At 53.2% G+C, this 18501-nt stretch overlaps 1 protein-coding gene across 1 annotated transcript; it reads right to left on the bottom strand.

Moving 5' to 3' along the window:
* Positions 1-1278: 1278 nt before the first annotated feature.
* GBA2 (glucosylceramidase beta 2) lies at positions 1279-18350 on the bottom strand. The gene is made up of 17 exons (XM_030467738.1): positions 18157-18350; positions 13800-13891; positions 13482-13597; positions 13152-13370; positions 11635-11874; positions 11161-11263; positions 9546-9699; positions 9144-9269; positions 8857-9041; positions 7924-8028; positions 7189-7296; positions 6392-6543; positions 6132-6238; positions 5835-5977; positions 5403-5518; positions 2325-2516; positions 1279-2201 (listed from the first exon to the last, which is right to left on the bottom strand). The coding sequence occupies exons 1-17, from the start codon at positions 18309-18311 to the stop codon at positions 1974-1976; spliced, it is 2541 nt and encodes an 846-aa protein (XP_030323598.1). The 5' UTR covers positions 18312-18350; the 3' UTR covers positions 1279-1973.
* Between the last annotated feature and the right edge of the window lie 151 nt (positions 18351-18501).

The raw sequence follows: 18501 nt of genomic DNA, 5'->3' as shown, positions 1-18501 counted from the left end.
TGCTGTTATCTGCCTTCCCCCATATCCACTTTGAGCTAGACACAGCTTTCACATCCATATGTATCCCTTATGATCCACCCCTGGTGATCATCATGGAAGCGGGGTTGCAGGAGATAAGAGTTTGGGTTGGACTGGTGGGAGAAGTGCACCATCAAAAACCAGTGCTTGACCTCCCAGCCCACTCAAGAGCTGCTGAAAAGCTGATCCTACCAGAAGTTATATTGAGGAGACAGATTTATTGAGTCAAAAGAGGAGGAAAGTGCAGAAAACGCCCTCAACAACCCAGTCTTTGACTGGGGGTTGAAGAGTGATGCTGAAAGGTCACAGCAACAAAACCCAGCCTGGTCAGAAGCCATGCTGGCCTTGATACCTGCTTCTTTCTCTTTCCAGGATGAGATCAGGATGTCACAAGACAGAGGTGGGCAGCCCACTTGAGCCACATCAGTGTCCTGGCACATCAGTGTCCCTCTCCACCCTCAGGCTGGTGACATTGAGGGATTGTATCTTGGTCTGTGTCCAGGCTCTGAGCTATGGGCTATGCTGTGTGAGGATGACACTGGCTGCCCTTGGAGGTCTGCATCCGGGACAACCTGCCCCTTCCTGGATAACATTATTCCATCCAGGGAGATGCAAGAATGCTCCCCTGGGGAGTGAAGAAAAGGCCATTTATCACCTGCTGGCAGCACAGGGCCACCTCAGTGATGCCCTGCCTGCACCAGCTCCAAGGGCAGGTGAGGTGGTCACAGGGGGAAGGATAGGCTGCTTCCCACCCTTATACCCGAGGACACTTCAGGATTAAGGGAAGACTTTCAAACAAAAAGCTCTAAAGCAGGCAAAAGGATTGTGTAGCCAAATCTGGGGGCAGGACCTACTCCCACACACCCACAAACCCAGGCAGGTAGAGCCTTCAAATGGAACCCTGCCAGAGAAATGAGGAAAAGCAAGCAAAGTGCCCAGCCCTCTGTAGGGAACACAATTTGGTCAAAGGCCAGCCCTGAGGCACTGCTGCTACCCACACAGGTATTTCCAGGAGGAATGCCAGGCTCCTTCCAGGAAGGAGAGGACAGTGCATGGGGCAGGTCACTCCTGCCACCACACTGGTGTTGGGGGACAAGGCACACGTTGCTCCCATTAGAAAAGTCCCACAAGAACCAGTTTGCAATTAGGGCCTCCCCCCTTGCATCCCCAGCCCCCCTCCATCCCAGACTAGCAATAAAACCAGGAGCAACAGGAGCTCCCTCCTACAGTTTACCCCCATGGCAGAGAAGACAAACAAGGAGAAACAGCTGGACAGATTTATTTAGAACATACAATGATTTATCCCCTAAAACGTGCTTTGCTGCCCTCCCCCGGCACCAGCAGGGAGGGGTTCCATGGTGCCAGACCAGGACCTGCTGCTTGGGCTCCGATTGTCATGGGCTGGGGAGCTGGGGCTCCCCTGGGAATTGTATTGCCACACATTTCCCTGGGGCTGGTGCCTTGGGGCACTGCCTTGGGACACTGTGTTTGCAGTGTCACACCACAGAGGGACAACTACAGCATCCACACGCCTGTGTGCACCATTCTTCACACGCACATACACCCACACACTTTTTTTTTGGCCAGCAGGCCAGCTATCCCCTTACCCAGCCTTACTGACTGCTGGAGTGGTCTCCTGTGCTCCCAGGCAAGGTACCAGCTCCCCTGGAGGATGGCTGGGGGTCCTACAGGCTGTCAGAGCCCTGAGTGATGGGGAAGGAGAGGCACAGGCTCCAGCAGCACCTCCTTATCCCAACCTTCTCCTCTCCAAGGAGACACCATGTATACCTCAGATCCTCCCTCGTGCTCAGCATCAGTGGCTGGAGGCCCCCCTGAGGTGAAGGGCATGTAGTGGAGGTAGGGAAGGAAAGCAGCAATGTGAGTATTATCAAAGAAGGGAAGGGTCCCACCCAGCCCCTGGGAGGACCCACTGCCCCAATGCAGTGCCACCAGGCTCAGGGGTGGGTGGGGACCTGGGGGGGCTGTGGGGCTGCTGGTGTCCGACCAGCCCTGTGCTCCAGGGCCAGCTGCATGCTCCAGATGCTGAGGGGCCGCATGTAAGCCAGAGAGCGGTAAACCTTCTTCTCCCGGTACGCCTCTGGTGTCTGGAATGCCATGCCCAGACGTTCCCAAACCGTCCGGTAGCAGCCCTCTGCTGTACGGAAGCCTTCCTCCACCAGCCCCTGCAGCATGCAGAAGGAAGACAAAACCATCAGCCCATCCAGACAAACCATCAGCCCGTCCACAGAGAGCGAGGAGATGGCAGCTGCCAGAAGGCGCCGCGGTACCGCCCACCGGTGCCTCACCTCCTGGATCATGGTGGCAGCCAAGGTGTAGACTACACCAATCCACACCTCATCGGACTGCAAGCTGGAGGTGTCAGGAACCCCATCAGGCCTCATGCCATTCACTGCTCCCATGGTGCCACCAGCAAAGCTCATGACGTTCTTCTCAAAAATGGTCTTGAGAGCACTGATGACGTGGCTCTTGGGGAAAACCTGCACGCACAAAGAGAGAGGGCTTCAGACTCGGCACTTGTAGACCCCTCAGGCTGAGTCTTTAGGGAGCAGGGTTAAGTCTTCCAGTAGAAAGAGCTCAACACTGCTCACTGGGCAAACAGCCACCTCAGGAAAATAACAGAAGAAAGTGAAAAAGCCTCTTTCCCTGAAAATTTAACAGAGAAAAAAACCCCTAAAACAGTTGCTCAATAGCTGACATGCTGAACTTCATTCCACCTTCCTCCTAGGGAGGCTCATCCAAATAGTGTGTCCCCATGAGCAGCCTCTCACCTTCAGTCACCGCTCAAGCCCCTCCACATCTCCCAGGAGTTTGCTTTGGACACCTCACCACATCACCACTGCTCGTTTCCCAGGCAAACAATTATTCCAGGCTCAGCCCTTCTCCTGGTAAAACCTCTGCGATGTTCTCTCAGACCATCTGCAGCAACCGCAAGGGGCACTGCAGTGCCTGCAAGAGCAGTGAGGCTGGAGGTGCCTTCCTACCACAGGGAAAAATTACGGGAAAGCCAGTCTGATGACATTGGAATGCATCTTGTACCCGTTAAGTGGGTGTTGTGGATACCAGTAAGTTTGTTTGGGTAAGTGCTGGGGATCTTAGGGGGAAAACTGAAAGAAAAAAAAATTTTTTTTTTTACATTCCAACTCGGCTCAGGGGAAAAACAAAACGAGGGCTTAGTTTGGAGTGCTTCCAAAAGAACATTAATCCTTCTGATTTTGTAATCAGATGATGATGCAAGAGTTTGTGGCCTTGACCAAGGAGAGTTTGAGGTGAGAAAAGGGACAGCTTGGGGATGAAGAGGTCAGACTGACATACACATGATGCCTGATTGTTTTCTTCATGTGGTAGGAGAGATATGGAACTTTTATGCCAAGTGAAAGTGGAAGACTTGCAGGAGGTCAGTAGTGGATAAATAGAAATTTCAGGAGATTATCAGGACAAAGTAAAAGCCCTCTCTTCGTGACAAGGTGGGGAGGAAATGAACAACACAGTTGTTCAACAAACAAAGGCCAAGAACTCGGAACAAGTACAAGAACAGACCAAAGTATCATGCTGAGTAAGTCTTTATAAAAAAGAAAAGTGAAACCCTGCAAACAAACAAAAAAACCCAAAACCAAACCAATGCCCACCTGAGCATGAAAACACCTGCCAGCCAAACAAAAAGCAGTGAAGCAACAACGCAGCAAGCTAGGACTGCATTGAAATGCAAAAGCCTCTGTGCACAGCTGAAAGGAAATAAAGCTTTTGCTGTTGTGCTGCTTTCATTATTGGCAATAAAACTAGGAAGTGTCAGAGCAGCAGAAGTCACTGTTTCAGTGATGTTGCAAGTGGAAGGCTGGCTCATTTCCACCTAGGACCTTGCAGTGACTAAGATCAGGAGAGATGCCATGGAGCAACCATGACATCTACTTGCAAGAAAGGGAAGAGTCAGACAGCTCCATGCTCATCAGCACAGCCCACAGGGACATTCCAGACCTCTCTTGCAAGTATCATCAGAGCCAGGGCAAATGGGAGGTTTTGGTGACACCAGAGGGGAGCTTGCTAAGGCAGGCTGGGCAGCCCAAACAGACAACTTTAGTACACTCAAAGGAAAGACAGCAGATCTCTCTCATCTGCACTAAAGCCAAGCACTCCACAGTCATTTTCCCCAGTGGGGCTCTGGAGAGAAGCTCAAGCACTGTTAGGGAGCAGAAGTTAGCAGAGGGGAGGTGTGAAGCAGCTGTGTCTGTCAAATTTCAGGACAGTTTCTTCAGGACTGGGGTGACAGGCTTGTCCTACTTTGTACTTCATTACAGCAGGAGTGCATTAATGAGGTTACAAACAGGAGTACTGCCAGCCAGGCAAGGGATCAAAATACATGGAAAAAAACCTTGATGGTTGTAGTAACAGGAGAGAAAACTTCACCAGTCCCATCTCTAGTGAGCTCCAAGCTCACCAACTGCAGAGAATAGTGCCACTTTCAGCAACAAAAGCCCAAGGTTATGTAAAGCCAGGCAAGATTTTTTGACTACATCAGGTTTACTGTTTCCCCCCTAAAGGGATGTCTGGGTATTATTGCATGAGGTGTGGGCCAGGTCCTGCCTGTAGGCCTGGGGACAGCCCTAGTGCCCATGCTCTAGGGACCAACAGAGGAATAAATCAGGAGGGAAACATTGATTTCTCATTAAATCTCATAGTTTTCAGCACAAGCTGCTCCCAGCAAAGGTAACTTGAAGCTCCCCTCTGGTAATGACTAACAGTGGAATTGCCCATCATCCTCACACAGCCAAAAGTCATTCCTCTCCTCTCCCAACCAAAGTGTTTGTCTATCACCACCACCAGAGATCTTTGATCTGACAGCTCTCTATGGATCATAAATAATCCATATGGTGGCTCTCCACTTCCCAGCTCTGCTCCAGGTATTGCACCACCAGCAGCTGCTCTCACCGTCCCATCAGACAAGAGGAGTCTTGCACCAATTCTTTTGCAACTGAAGAGCAACAGACTTCAGGGCCCCGTGTAAGCTTTAGTTCCCCCAGATATTAATTTAGGACTGGGCAGCAAAGAACACATGGAAAGCTTCATTTTTAAACGGAGTGCCTTGCCAATCAAACCCCAGTGTGACCTTCCTACAAGCTCTGGCAGTGACAGTGGGTACATGGCCCTCCTTGTGTGGCCTCTCTGTGAGCAGATTTTGGCTTAAGGCAGACTGCACCAAAGCGCATCCAAAAGCCTCCACCTGCCTATGCACCACAGCAGGGGAGTGGGCTGGAGACTATGTTAATAGTGCTTAAAGCTTAACCTGTGCCACATGCCAGCACTGCCTCTCCCCTCTGGGCACAGGTCCCACCTCATCCCACTTTGAACCAGGCTACTTCTTCTCTTACCTCATATTCCCCCTGGCCAAGACCACAAGCCCCAAGAAACCACTGCCCAGCACACTGGTCTGACATGATGCTGCTGGAGGTTTCGGTCCCACTGCTGTCATAGTTGTAGTATTTTCCTAGAAAAAAACCGAATAAAATCAGGAAACAATTTTAAATCCCTAGTTTAGGACCCCAGCTCACGTGTGCTGTGCCTGCCCTACATCCTGTGAAGCAGGAGTGTGGCAACTTTTCCAGAAGGGTCTTCTTTTTACTTTTCTAAACCAACCTACTTCTAAATCACTATACTTATTCTAAACTACTATACCACTCTACTTATAGAGATGACATCTGCCCTGCTTCCCCCACCCCATGCAAGGGTCCATGACCCATGGAAGAACCAATGGACACATGGGCAGCCAACCATGGTCCCCCCCCCCCCCTCCAAGCACCCACCATTCCACAGCATCCTCTCAAATGCCTCCTTGCCCTTGCTCAGGATGTCCCGGTACTTCTGCTGGATCTCAGTATCCCCAAGCACCTCTGCCATCTTGCACATCATGCAGACAGCTGCCAGCCACAGCCCACCACAGTATGCACTGTCAGAGCAAAAAAAGAGACAGTGTCAGCAGAGTGGGACATCCCACGGGTTGCATGGAGCTCCCACAAGAGACAGAGACCATGGTGCCAGCTTTGAGCTACTTCCCCACCCACAGTCCCCATCTCCAACCCCCACTTGCCTCTCTTGCTCACCTGGCTCCATTTACCACCCACGCATCATACGTCTGGTCAGCAAAGCCACCATTTTCAATGAGCCCATCGTTATCTGTGTCAAACTTCATCTCTGACTCCATCACAGTCTGTGGGAGAGGCAGGAGATAGTCACACAGCCCGTGAGTGCTGGCTGTCCCTCACGCTCTGCCTGGAAGCATCCATCCTCTTGGGATGCTGCACAGCTCCCAAGGAAAGTGAAAATGGGGGGGAAGCCCCACATCCCAATCTCCTGCAGGTACCTGGCAGGCTGGCCACATGTCCCGCAAGTACACAGAATCCTGTGTCAGGTAGTAGTCTCGGTACACCTGCAGCACAAACTTCAGGTTGAGGTCCTTCCAGCTGGCTGTGTCATGCATCAGGTAGGCATTGACACGCTGCCATGGCTCATCACCTAAGCATGGACAGAGCAGATGCAGTAGGACAACAAGCCTGGAGCACCCCCTCAGTCAGAATCAAGGCCCCAAGGGTGCTGCGATAAAAGAGCACTAAAAGGACAAGTGGTACCCTGTGACATTTCTAGCAAAAGCAGCCTTTCTTCTACTGTCTTCCCGAGGAGTTGAGAGGATAAGAGAAAATGGTGTCAATTTGCACCAGGGGAAGTTTAAATTGGACACCAGGAAAAATTTCTTCCCCTGGAAGGGCTGTCAGACACTGAACAGGCTGTCCAGGGAAGTGGTGGAGTCACCACCCCTGTAGGGATTTAAAAGATGCGTAGATCTAGTGCTGAGGGATGTGGTTTAATGGAGGACTTGGCAGCACTGGGTTAATGGTTGGATATGGTGACCTTACACATCTGTTCCAACCAAAATGATTCCATGATTTTACTGCTCAGTTTCCCTTTGTCTCCCTTGAACAAGTTCCGTGATGCTTGGTCTGCATCACCATCCCAAACCATCCAAGATTTCATTCCCAGGGAACAGTGCATTCCATGCACTGTACCACTTTCCCACAGCTTGGGAGTTATCCACCCTGAGAAAGTTGTGTGAGCAGCCCTGCATCCCCTCTGTGCCCTAGCCAACCAGGCCAGACCCCTCACCTGGGTCCCCAATGTCATGTGGTACCACATTCTTCAGCTTCACTTGGGCTGTCTGACCACACATCAAGTACTGCCGGGGCTGGACATCCTCATTGAACACAGTGACAGCTGGAGAAAACACAGGACAAGAGATGTGAGAAAGGCACCTGGCACTGCAGCAGCACAGTCCTGGCACAGGCAAGGTCAGAGTCACCAGCACGAGCACACCCAGGCTGCCTGTAGGGGCTCTAGCTGCAAGATCACAGCACCCTGGTAAGGGCTGAGGGGACATCAGGCTGCTCCCAGCCTCTCCTCAGCAGGGAACATGCAACTGTCACCACTCTCTTAAGAAAGGTGGTGGCAGTACCTAGGACTGGGAGCAAAGAGGCCACCACTGAGCCACCTTCAAGCCCACCCAAAGCATCAGGGTTTGCAAAGAGGCCCATGCTTCTCCTCTGCAAGAGGCATGGAGAGAGCTGGGAAGACCAGTGGCTTCTCCGGGATAGGCAGAGCCAGTGGTGCACTCCCAGTGCAACAAGAAGGCATTCCAGTGCTGGCCAGTGATGAAAAAAGGCCGCAACGTTGTTGTGGTTCATGTCCTGGCCCTGACAGAGAAGTTGCAGAGGGAGATGCTGGCTCCACTGTGCAGATTTCAGTGGCAAATCCTGTCCTAAATCCTCCATCTCTTGCATGGGTGAAGACATCCACAGACATCAATCCAAGGTCACCTGGGCAAGGGTCTCCTGGGTCACTCACCAATGTCATACTGCAGGCTGATCTGCAGCTTGGGCCACAGCATGACAAGAGCAAAGGAGGCGTAGAAGTGGACATCATAGGTGTTGTACATCCGGTACTCCTGGCCTGGAAGGACCAGGGAGACAGTGAGGGATGGGAGACAGTGAGAGATGGAAGACCTGACATAGGGAGGGAAAAGGAAGGGAAGGTCCTCCCTCCTGCATGGCCCTGGCACAGCAAGAGATGGATTTTATTCTCTACATATAGCACCCAGGGTCCTGGAGAATACCTCATGCCATGTACCTCAAATCCTGTGTTCAGCTTTGGGCCCTCCAGTACAAGGACACTGAGGTGTGCCCAGAGAAAGGCAATGAAGCTGGTGAACGGTCTGAAGAAAAAGTCTTAGGAGGGGCAGCTGAGGGAGCTGGGGTTATTTAGTCCAGGTAAAAGGAGGCTGACGGGAGACATTATCACTCTCCAGTACTACCTGAAAGGAGGCTGTAGCCAGGTGGGGGTTGGTCTGTTGTCCCAAGTAACAAGTAATTGGACAAGAGGAAATTCCCTCAAATTGTGCCTGGGGAGGGTCAGATTGCATATTAGGAAGTACTTCTTCATTGAAAGGGTTGTCAGGCACTGGCACAGGCTGCTTAGGGAAGTGGTGGAGTCACCATCCCTGGAGGTATTTCAAAGATGTGGAGATATGGTGCTGAGGGACATGGTTTTGTAAACTTTGGCTAATAGTTGGACTTGATGACCTTAAAGGTCTTTTCCAACCCAAATGATTCTATGATTCCATATCCTACAGGACTTGGTCCCACAAGGGATTTTGCCAGGAACAGCTCTGCTCCCTGCACACCAGTGTGTGAAAAGCATCCCCGCAGCAGGTCAAAAGCACCTAGAGACAGCAACAGGGAGGGTTGAGTTGGGATCATCCATCAAGTCCCAGCAAGTTACCTTCCAAATAAGCAAACCTTCCGTACTCCCGCAGGACAGGGAGGAGGTGGGAGAGGCCATTCCCCGCCGGCCCTTGCAGGTCCTCTGCACAGCAGTCAGGGGGCAGCTCCACCCAGATGGTCCCCCCATCCATCACAAAGTACAGCTCATTGAAGAGGGCCGACTTGTACCAGGAAGGCAGCTGGCTGCAGGCAAGATGGAAACTCAGCCACAGCAGCTGAGGTGGTGATGCTCCTTCTTTGACCATCCCCAGGACACCACCAAGAAGGAGCTACCGTCTGCCTTACCTGTCTTCCAGGATAGGTTTCTGCCATGCTTCGATCTTCCTCTCCCACTCCTCGCAGTGAATCAGGGCATAGTGCGACAGGGCAGGAGCAGCATCACCTCCACTGCCAAAGAACCGTGTGTACCTCCTGCAGGGCAGGGCTTTGGTGAGTGTCTTAGGGCCAGATCAAGCTGGGAAGCCCACCCAGCCATGGGAGTGGGGCTGGAGTGAAGTGAACAGCAGACTAACTTGACTGCTAGCAACAGGGCGTGGAAGAACAGGGGCTGGGAAAAGGTCCCCTCTGTGAGCTGTGGCCACTGGGACAGGGTGGGACAAGGCTTCCCCCACAGCACTCCAGCCCACAGGCAAGGAGAAGGGGCTTTCAGGGACAGGAGCCCAGCTCCACTGGAGACAACCCACCCACCTGAGGTGCAGCTTCTCCTTGGAGCCAAAGTGAACACAGGGCATGTCCCAAGCCAGGGCCAGCTCCAGCGTCCTGTGACCATGGGCAGGCACCTTGCAACTGGCACAGACCGCTGCTGCTGTCACCTCCCCCTTCTCTGTCAGTTTGCTTTTACCTGCCAGGACAAAAAAAAATATTGACAAGTGACCAAGGAAGCCCTACAGGGGGATGACTGATGCTCCCATGCACCCTGAGGGGGGTGAAACTATTTGGGTGTGCCTCAGCCCCCTTGCAACTTGTAGGGCACCCTCCCCAGGTTTTTAAGGGATGACATTACTGCACGTGAGTAATTCCTTTTTGCAAGCAGGAAAAAATACCTGCTGTGGGTGGAGGGGTTAAAGTAATAAGTCATCAAAGCAAAGGAACAAATCCGGCAGGAAAAGCCAGCAGGCACTAGTGGAAAAGAGGGAGTGCCCCATGACTTTTTAAGTGGGCTGCAGTCAGAGACACTGTGACTTTCTAGTGACAGTCATTGCTTCCAGCTTTTTACAAAGCACTTTAACTGTGCTTGAATTTAAGAGAGGCCCAGAGGCAGCTGGATAATTATATGCTGGTTGTGACAAGCGTACCAGGTAAACTCATTAATGCAACAATTTTAACAGAAGTACAGATCCTGACCATGATAATGCCTGGCAGGAACAAAGGAAAACCACATCCCAATAGCCTGGGGAGCTCTGAGTGCATCTAGGCAGGAAACTTAGTTTTCCGGAAATATTTATGTAAAGATTTACATAATTTAAGCTTCAGGAAATCTTGCAAGAGCCTAGTGCCAGCATCACCAGTTTGCCAGTATTATCCTTGATCAAAAGCTGGTAGGGACATTAGGCAAATGGTCACCAAATCTTAGCACAGTAATAGCTTAGCAGCCAAAATGGGAGACAGCACCTTGCTTCAAGGCTCCTGTCAAGGCAGCAAATAACTGAAGATGACAGAGAAGTATCACAGGCATACCAGAAGGGAATGGATGCAGTAACAAGAGGACAGTAAGTATTGCCAGCACTATAGCCCAAGCACTCCTAAACACCCACTAGAACAATTCTAAACAAAGATGAAGCATTTGAACAGGTTGCCCAGGGAGACAGTGTAGCTGCCATCCCTGGTGGCATTCAAAAAATGGGTAAATGTGGTACTTTGGGAGATGATTTAGAGGTTAAGGTGGTGCGGTTGCACTTCATGGTCTTGAAGGTCGTTTCCAACCATGATGATTCTATGATCTGGCAGTGGGATTCCAAGTGTCTAGGAATCATCTGGGTACATCAAGAGAAATCTCAGCTCAGCGTGCAACACAGACTAACAGGATAATACAGCCATGTGCAATTAACATAGCTGAGAACTGCCCCAAAGGGGTACAGACACCTTCTGGAGAACCACAGCAAGGAGAGCGTGACAAGCAATGGGAAATTCAGATACAGCCTAAAGCTGGGAATGTGTCACAGCAGCACCAAGAGCTTTTTGCAATGACACCAAGGTGGCTAGAAGAAAAGAAATTCACTCTTACTTGGGTGCCCTGAGACCAGTGTTGCTACCCATTCCCTGGTCCCCATTCACCTATGCCATGGGAGAGAGAGGGACTCACCATCAGGGGAATCCAGCTTGCCATCCTGCAGTAGGTCCTGCCACACCTCTCTACCTGATCCCATTGGATTGAATGCTGTGAGGTGGGTGACTTCTGTGCCAGGCTGGGGAGATGAAGAGCATCATCAGGGGCTGGTGCTTTTGAAGAGCAGATGCAGGCTGCTGTCCCTTGCTCCCCCTGCCCCCTGTTCTGGGACCCCAGGCTCGTTTCCTGCATGCTGCTCAGGATTTCTAATTCTAAACCTGCTGTCCCACACATTTCACCCATAGCTTCTCTCCTGACACCCATCCCCAAAGAGGGTGCCTTGGGGAAGTCCTGTCCCACTCCTGCTCCAGTGAGCACTAAGAAACAGAGCTGACCACAACCTCTGCCAGGTTGCTTTCAAGCAGCTCCTTCACATGCAGCAGCAGGGCTCTACACTCTCCCCCCAGCCCCTATCAGCAGAAGCCCCACCACCAGTAGCCAGCCCTTTACCTTCTCCCGGGCAGAGATGGCAAGGGTGAAGGGGTTAACATGTTTGCAGTGATGCAGCAGGACTCCAGCAACCCGCTCACCCTCCTTCTCAAAGGCAAAGGGCTCGTTCCAGTGCCCGCCGCTCCTGTCATCCTTTGCTCCCATGCCATTCTGCACGCTGAACATGATGGAGACCTCCACTTCCTCGTCCCTCCCATTCTCCACCTCCCAGATGAACACTCCCACCGGCAGGCTGGAGTCCTGGCAGAGACAGCAACGTGTGCAGGGCTGGTGCTATATGGATAGCATCCACGGATGCTATCTATGGATAGGCTCCATGGATAGCATCGCTTGTCCCACTGCTGGGGAGACCACGCAGGATGCAGCAGGAGCAAGAGCAACAGGGACAACTCTGCCTCGGTGTCCACTGCCAAGCTGCTCCAGTGGGAGCAGAGGAATTTAGGGGGCAGGCAATACAAAATTCAGTTCACAAGCCCTGGGCTACTAAACCCCACATCTGGTGATAACAGAGGTGGAAAGCAGCGTTTAAGGCTCAGACAGGTGTCTCACCACCCAGCTGCTCAACAGGTTGATACAGGCTCACGTGCTTTGCTGGGGTAAGAGGAAGGTCAGGTGTGTTGGCAGTGCAGCCTAACACCCTGGCCTGAGGCTAGGAGCAAGCCAGAGCAGTGTGAAGGAGCAGGGAGGCATCCCTTGCTGCTGTCCTGAGCTTCTGCATTGCTGCAAGGGTTCCTCCTGCCTGGGAGCATTGCTGAGTGAAGACACGAGGAAACATCAGGAAAGCCCAGCTGGTAGGCAGCATTTTACTTGGGGATGGCAGAGAAAAGCCAGACAAAACACTCTTAGGAACAGCCAGATGACAAACCAACCCACAAATACAAGCTGAGGATTTCCAAAAAATGCTACCACCAGATCATCCAGGCAGTAAGGCCACAGCTCTGGACCTGCCATTTCAGGTGGAGAGAAGCTGGGATTGTTACAGGACAAAACCAAAGGCAGGGAACAAGTGGTACAAAGAGTCACAGCACAGGTCAGAGGGGAAAGGAGCAGCTACAAAGAAAAAGAGACAACCCTTCCAGCACCAACTACCACAAGAGGGGCAGAGCCTCCCAGGGCCCCCCTGCTACACAGCTGGCAGCTGGCTTTGGGGACAGGGCTTTAGGAAAGAAGAGACCTGGCTGGGAAAGAACAATAACCAGGCTGCCTCCAGGAAATGCTGGGCTGGGGACAACGAGGGACAACAAACTCCTCTACTGCAGCATCTGCAGACACACGAGCAGTGCTCAGGTGTCAAAACTTCGCCAGCTTAAAGTCATGGGATGCGCTGAGCTCAGCCAGCCAAGGGCTTGTTCTGAGAGCTTCTCACAGGACAGCCCCATCCGGACTGTGTCAATTCCTCCCCTACCATGCAGGCAGCTATCCCACATCTCTGCCAACTTGCCATGCTCTGCAGCATGGCTTGGCCCAGCACTCCCACGGGACAGGCTGCAACCAGCATGGAGCCATTACCTCCTTACCTTATAGTCATGGGGGATGACAGGAGAGACCTGGCGGCAAGTGAGAACCACATTTTGCCCCGGGAGCTCATAGACCATCCAGGCACGGGGGTACAGAGCATGGTAGAAGGCATAGTGGCCGCAGAAGCCCCAGTTCCATCCCTGCAGAGTGCTGGGTCTCTCCACAGAGAGGACCTGCTGGTAAACTGTCTGCCCCTTGCAACGCAGGCACACCGTGAACTGGGGAAGAGAGGAGAATGTGGAGGGGATGAGAGGAGCAGATTCCTTTAGCACCCAGGCTGCTGCTGCTGCAGAGCCACTGGCATCCCTTGCAGACCCCACTGCACCTACCTGGTTGGCAATCACTGTTTCGTAATGGTAAAGGCCGGGGTTCAGCTGCCAGCGGCAGAACTCGCCTCGCCAGCCACGGGTGATGGTGCCTCCCCCAATCCCACCCAGAGGGCACCCTAGCAAAGACACCAGAAATCAGCACCCCCATCCCTCCCCTCCCTGATCCCACACAGCTCTGGGCGTTTCTTAGCACTGACCGCACCCCAGAGGCTCCTTGACCCTCTCCCCTCCTCTAGTGTCTTGATGGCCCCGTGTGAATCCCTGCCCACCCAGCACATTGGGCACTGCACCAGCCCAGTGCCCAAACTGGAGGCTGACCATAGATCTGCTGTAGAGGAACAGCACACAAGAGGTCGATGAAGGCAGATTTCTTCTCTATGCGGGTCTTCTTATACCACCACCTGAAGTATCTGCAAAGGAAAGAGAGGTTTGAAATAGGAGAGCTGCAAGTGTGACTGTCCCCTTGGGCAGGACATGACCAACACACGTTGCCATTGCTCTTCTTATAGAGATGTACAATGGGAATCTGTGTCCCACAACACATGTGAGGTGGCAGCCCCTACCATTCATCTGCAGCATGTGTTGGTAAGCAGGCAGAGCTCAGGCAGCTGAGCACTGTCTGCAAGTGCATGGAAACAAAGCAGTCTGATACCCAAGAGAAGTTCTCCTGGTTTGTGTAGGGCCAGGGGGCTTCCCCAGATCACAGAACCACACAACAGTTTTGTTTGGAAGGCACCTGAAAGATCATCTGGTTCCAATCCCCCCCTCTGCCATGGGCAGGGCTATTTCCCACTAGACCAGGCTGCTCCCAGCACCATGCAACCTGGCTTTGAACACTTCCAGGGATGGGGCAGCCACAGCTTCTCTGGGAAACCTGTGCCAGTGTCTCACCACCCTTACAGGAAAGAATTTCTTCCTAATGTCTAATTGCAATTTACCCTCTTCCAGTTCAAAGCCAATCCCCCTCCTCCTATCACTCAATGCCCTTATTTGTAAGAAGTCCCTCATTAGCTTTCCCGTAGCCCCTTCAGGTACTAGAAGACTGCTGTAACATCTCCACAGAGCCCCTCCTTCTCCAGGCTGAACAACCCCCACTCTCAGCCTGTCCTCACAGGAGAGGTGCTCCAGCCCTCTGATCATCTTTGTGGCCCTCCTCTGGACTCACTCCAGCAGTCCTCCCTGTGTTGGGATGTCCATGAAGAAGTCAGAATCCACACAAGAATCACCAGCACCTTCATGCCTGGTGGGGTACATCACCTGCTGAGGTAGGTCACAAGGCCAGAGAAGCCATTCTCTGCTCTTTCATGTCCCCATCATCCCAAACAGCCCTACCACATCCTTCAGGGGCAGCTGGCACAGAGCAGCCTTGCCCTGGAGGAGGTGATGCCTGCTGTCTGCAGCTGGCAAGACCACAGGGACTCACCTGGGCTCACACTCCAGCTGTGCAGCCAGGCACTGCCCATCAGATAATCTCTCACCCACAGGCCTGGGAATCAAGAGACAGCCAAGCAGGGGCACACCTGCACCTGGGTGTGCCGGCACTACTGCGGGCAAGAGGAGCAGGGCTGGGCTCCCACTGGGTGCTCGTAAAGGACAGGCTTTTGCTAATGAACCGCCCCAAGTTAAATCTTCTGTATGGAGACAATTAGCATACAGAATCCAGCTACCAGACCAGGAGAAGCTGCTGATATTCCCACAGCAAACAGACAGGCAAAATCCAACTGGCAGCTCCACGGCCATCGGCGCCAGGAGGGTCCCCATGGTGGACAACATCCCTGAGCTACTGTCAGGCACCAGTGCCACGCTGGCAAGAGAAGAAATCCACCCCAGCTGGGAGCACACAGCCTGGACAGCTCTGATGGCTTCTGGGATGCAGAGCCCAGGCAATGGCCAATGAGTGGGCACTAATCCCCCAGGACATGAGGACCCAGAAGCAAGAGAGGATGTTCCATGACATCCCTGTTCCTAAACACACCTCTCCAACACAAACAACCCACACTTGCTTTTTTGGCTGCATGGTTGTTGAACATTGTCTTTTATTCGCCAACACCCAAGGTCCCTAAATGCTTCTCAGGGTGACATTTTCCAGGCTATAGCCTCAGAGAACCTGACTGCAGCCTGCTTCTCCATTCCTGCATACTCACCTTCACGTCTGGCTGTTTAAGGACATTCTGCCTGCAGAAGTCCAGGGCACCACAAGAACCAGCCTGTCCTGCACGACCGCCCTGAATCAGGGCCTGTCACTATCTTCAAGCTACATCTGCTGCCACTGCTCTTCTCCCAGCCAAGACAGCCCTGGATTTATGCTGCCGAGGCAAGGTTTTGGCAGCGTGCTCTCCCTCTCAAGGAATTTTTAATTTTTTTATTTAAACAAACAAACAAACGAACAAAAAATAGCACCAGCAAACCAACCCAGCCACTTCCCCAGCAGGTTTCTGGCAATGGGAGATAAGATGCCCAGGCAGAGTGGCTGTGGCACAGCCCCTGGGACATCCCAGCTTGTTGGGAAGGAGGTGATGGAGGGATTTTAAAAAGCAGTTTTCCTGGGAGCACGCAGCAGGAGAGGTTTGGAATTCACAGACAGACACTGCCCGAGCTGTTCTGCCATCTCAATAGGCAAACTCCTCCCCTGCCAGCTTCTCCAAAAATCGTGCAAGCCAAGAGAAGGTGGTGAATGCCCAGTTGCTGGCTATTAACAGCTCTGTCAGGGCTGCAAAATACCAGGGAAAAGTCTTTATGTTCTGCAGCACCAGAAGCCGGGCCAGAGCTGCAAGACATTTCTTTCCCTTCGAATAGGCAGTGAAATTAGAACCTGTCTGGACATCACCAAGTAGTTCCAAATGGGTGCTGTGACCCTCTCTGAGGGCACACACCAGACACCTTTGTGGAGACCTGCCCAAGCCCAAATGTTCACATGACCTTTGCTTTCCAGATTTGCAGCTGCTGGTGTCCCCATGAAGGAACACCCCCAGTCAACAAAAATCCCACCCCAGGGCTGCTGACACCCCCAGCCATGCCACCTGGAGTATGAGAGGAAAAAAAAAGATGAAAGAGATGAAAGAGATGAAAGAGAGGAAAAAACTCAAAAAGATGCCAAATCAACCCATGACCTGGTGGCTCCTCTGCAGGTCACAGTCAAAGATGTGCAGTGACCCAAAGGTGCTTCTAGCCATGTTGGGAGGTACAAGCACCTTGCACCAGGTGACTGTACACCTGATGCACTGAGCCATGCCAGCTTTTGAGAGCACCCCTGCCTTGGGTGCCCCACCAAGAGGGGCTGCTGCTCATCATGGGTCATTAAGGAGAGGTCATTCAGCCAATCTGCAGGGCTCCAGAGGTTCAGACCCACTTGCCACGCCACAGGATTGAGTTCCAGGCTCCTCTTGCAGGACCAGCACCCCAGTTTCCACCAGGCAGCTGTCTCTGCTGGGCAGACATGCAGGTGCCCACCAACGCCAGGGGCATGCAGCCTCCCACAGGTCCTCACACCCCTGCATTAGCTGCCCTTCCTTAGCCAACACCACTGCCCTCGGGTTTTTATTCAAAACCTGGCAGGTATTTCTTGTTGTCCTTCTTCTCCTCGGCTCTGTAGGCTGGAGCCTCCTAGTGCTTTGCTCCACACAGCTATTTAGATTTTGACAACCAAATCACCTCCTGAATGTGTACAGGGGAAGAGCCTGACTTTTAGCTTTTTGCTTTTAAACCTTCAAGCCTTCTTCTAGGACTGATAACAAGCCACTTCCACACTGACATCACAGCGAGTACAGGCCAGGAGCAGCCTCCCCAAGCTGGCTGTCACTTCTCCTCACGACTCAGCCCATCCAAACTTCACACTTTCCCACATGCTCAGCTCATCCACAGCCTGCCTCGGCAGCTTTTCCAGCACCTTTTATCTTCCATGCATGACCCATGCTCCCTGATGCCCAGGGGATGTCTGAGGTCAGACTAGTGTGCCATGCACTCCAAAGCTGTCCACTATCTGCTCCTTCAATCAGGTCTGGCAGGAACCAGCTTTGCAAGCAACAACCTCCAAGGGAAGGAAAAAAAAAAAAAAAAAAAAAAAAGCTCAGAAAATGGAGGCAGGAGGAGAGATCAACGCTAGCACAAGGAAATAAATCACACCCTCATCGGTTCCAACGTTCACCTGCATGGGTACACAAACACCTCCGGCACACGGTTCTTAAAGGTTAAAATACCAAATAACACCCTTGTTTCTCAGCACTTTTTTTTTTAATCCTGGCTACTTCCAATCTCACTCCAAAAGCAAATCCCGGAGATGTCCCGGCCCCCAAACCTGACGTACTGCACACCATTTCACCAACCCTGCCGTTTCATCTCCATCCCCCGGGAGATGCCTTATGCAAGGGGCCCAGCGCCTGGCACTGCATCGGGACCCGCAGACACCGCCGGCGGCGGCGATCGAGGCTCCTCACGATACCTCGAGCCCTCCCACCGCCTGCTCCGGTTTCGGGCACCAGTGCTCCCAGTGCTGGCGGTGGGAGGAGACCGGCTCCCTACAGCCTTCCGTGAGCCGTCGGACCTTACCGCCCGTGCGCACCTTCTGTGGGGCGACCCCGACACAGCGGGGGACACTCTCCGCTCCGTTCCCCCCCTCCCCCCCAACCTTCCCCACTCTCGGGGGTGCTCCCGGCTCTCCCCCTTCCTTCCAGCGTACCGCAAGGCCATGCCGATATGCCGCAGGACGTCACGGAACGGCACGTCGGTGGCGCCGTAGGGCTGCCGTGGCTCCTCGAAGCGGTGGGCCAAGCAGACGCGCCAGCCGTCCGCCGCCACGCCGCGGCCCCGCGCCGAACCCTCGTACCGCCGCATCAGCGGCCCCGCCGCCTCCTCCTCCGCCGCTGCCGCCGCCGCCATCGCCTCCTCCGCCGCCTCCTCCTCCTCCGCCGCCCCCTCCCCGCACCAGCCCTGCGCGCGCCCTCGACCCCGCGCGCGCCGCGCCGCGCCGCCCCGCCCCGCCCGCGCCCCAGGCGGGGAACGGCGCTCCCCCCCCCCGCGCGCG

This window comes from Calypte anna, chromosome Z (assembly GCF_003957555.1).
Source record: "Calypte anna isolate BGI_N300 chromosome Z, bCalAnn1_v1.p, whole genome shotgun sequence".
In the NCBI taxonomy this organism is placed as follows: Eukaryota; Metazoa; Chordata; class Aves; order Apodiformes; family Trochilidae; genus Calypte; species Calypte anna.
This window is presented reverse-complemented; position numbering and strand designations above follow the sequence as displayed.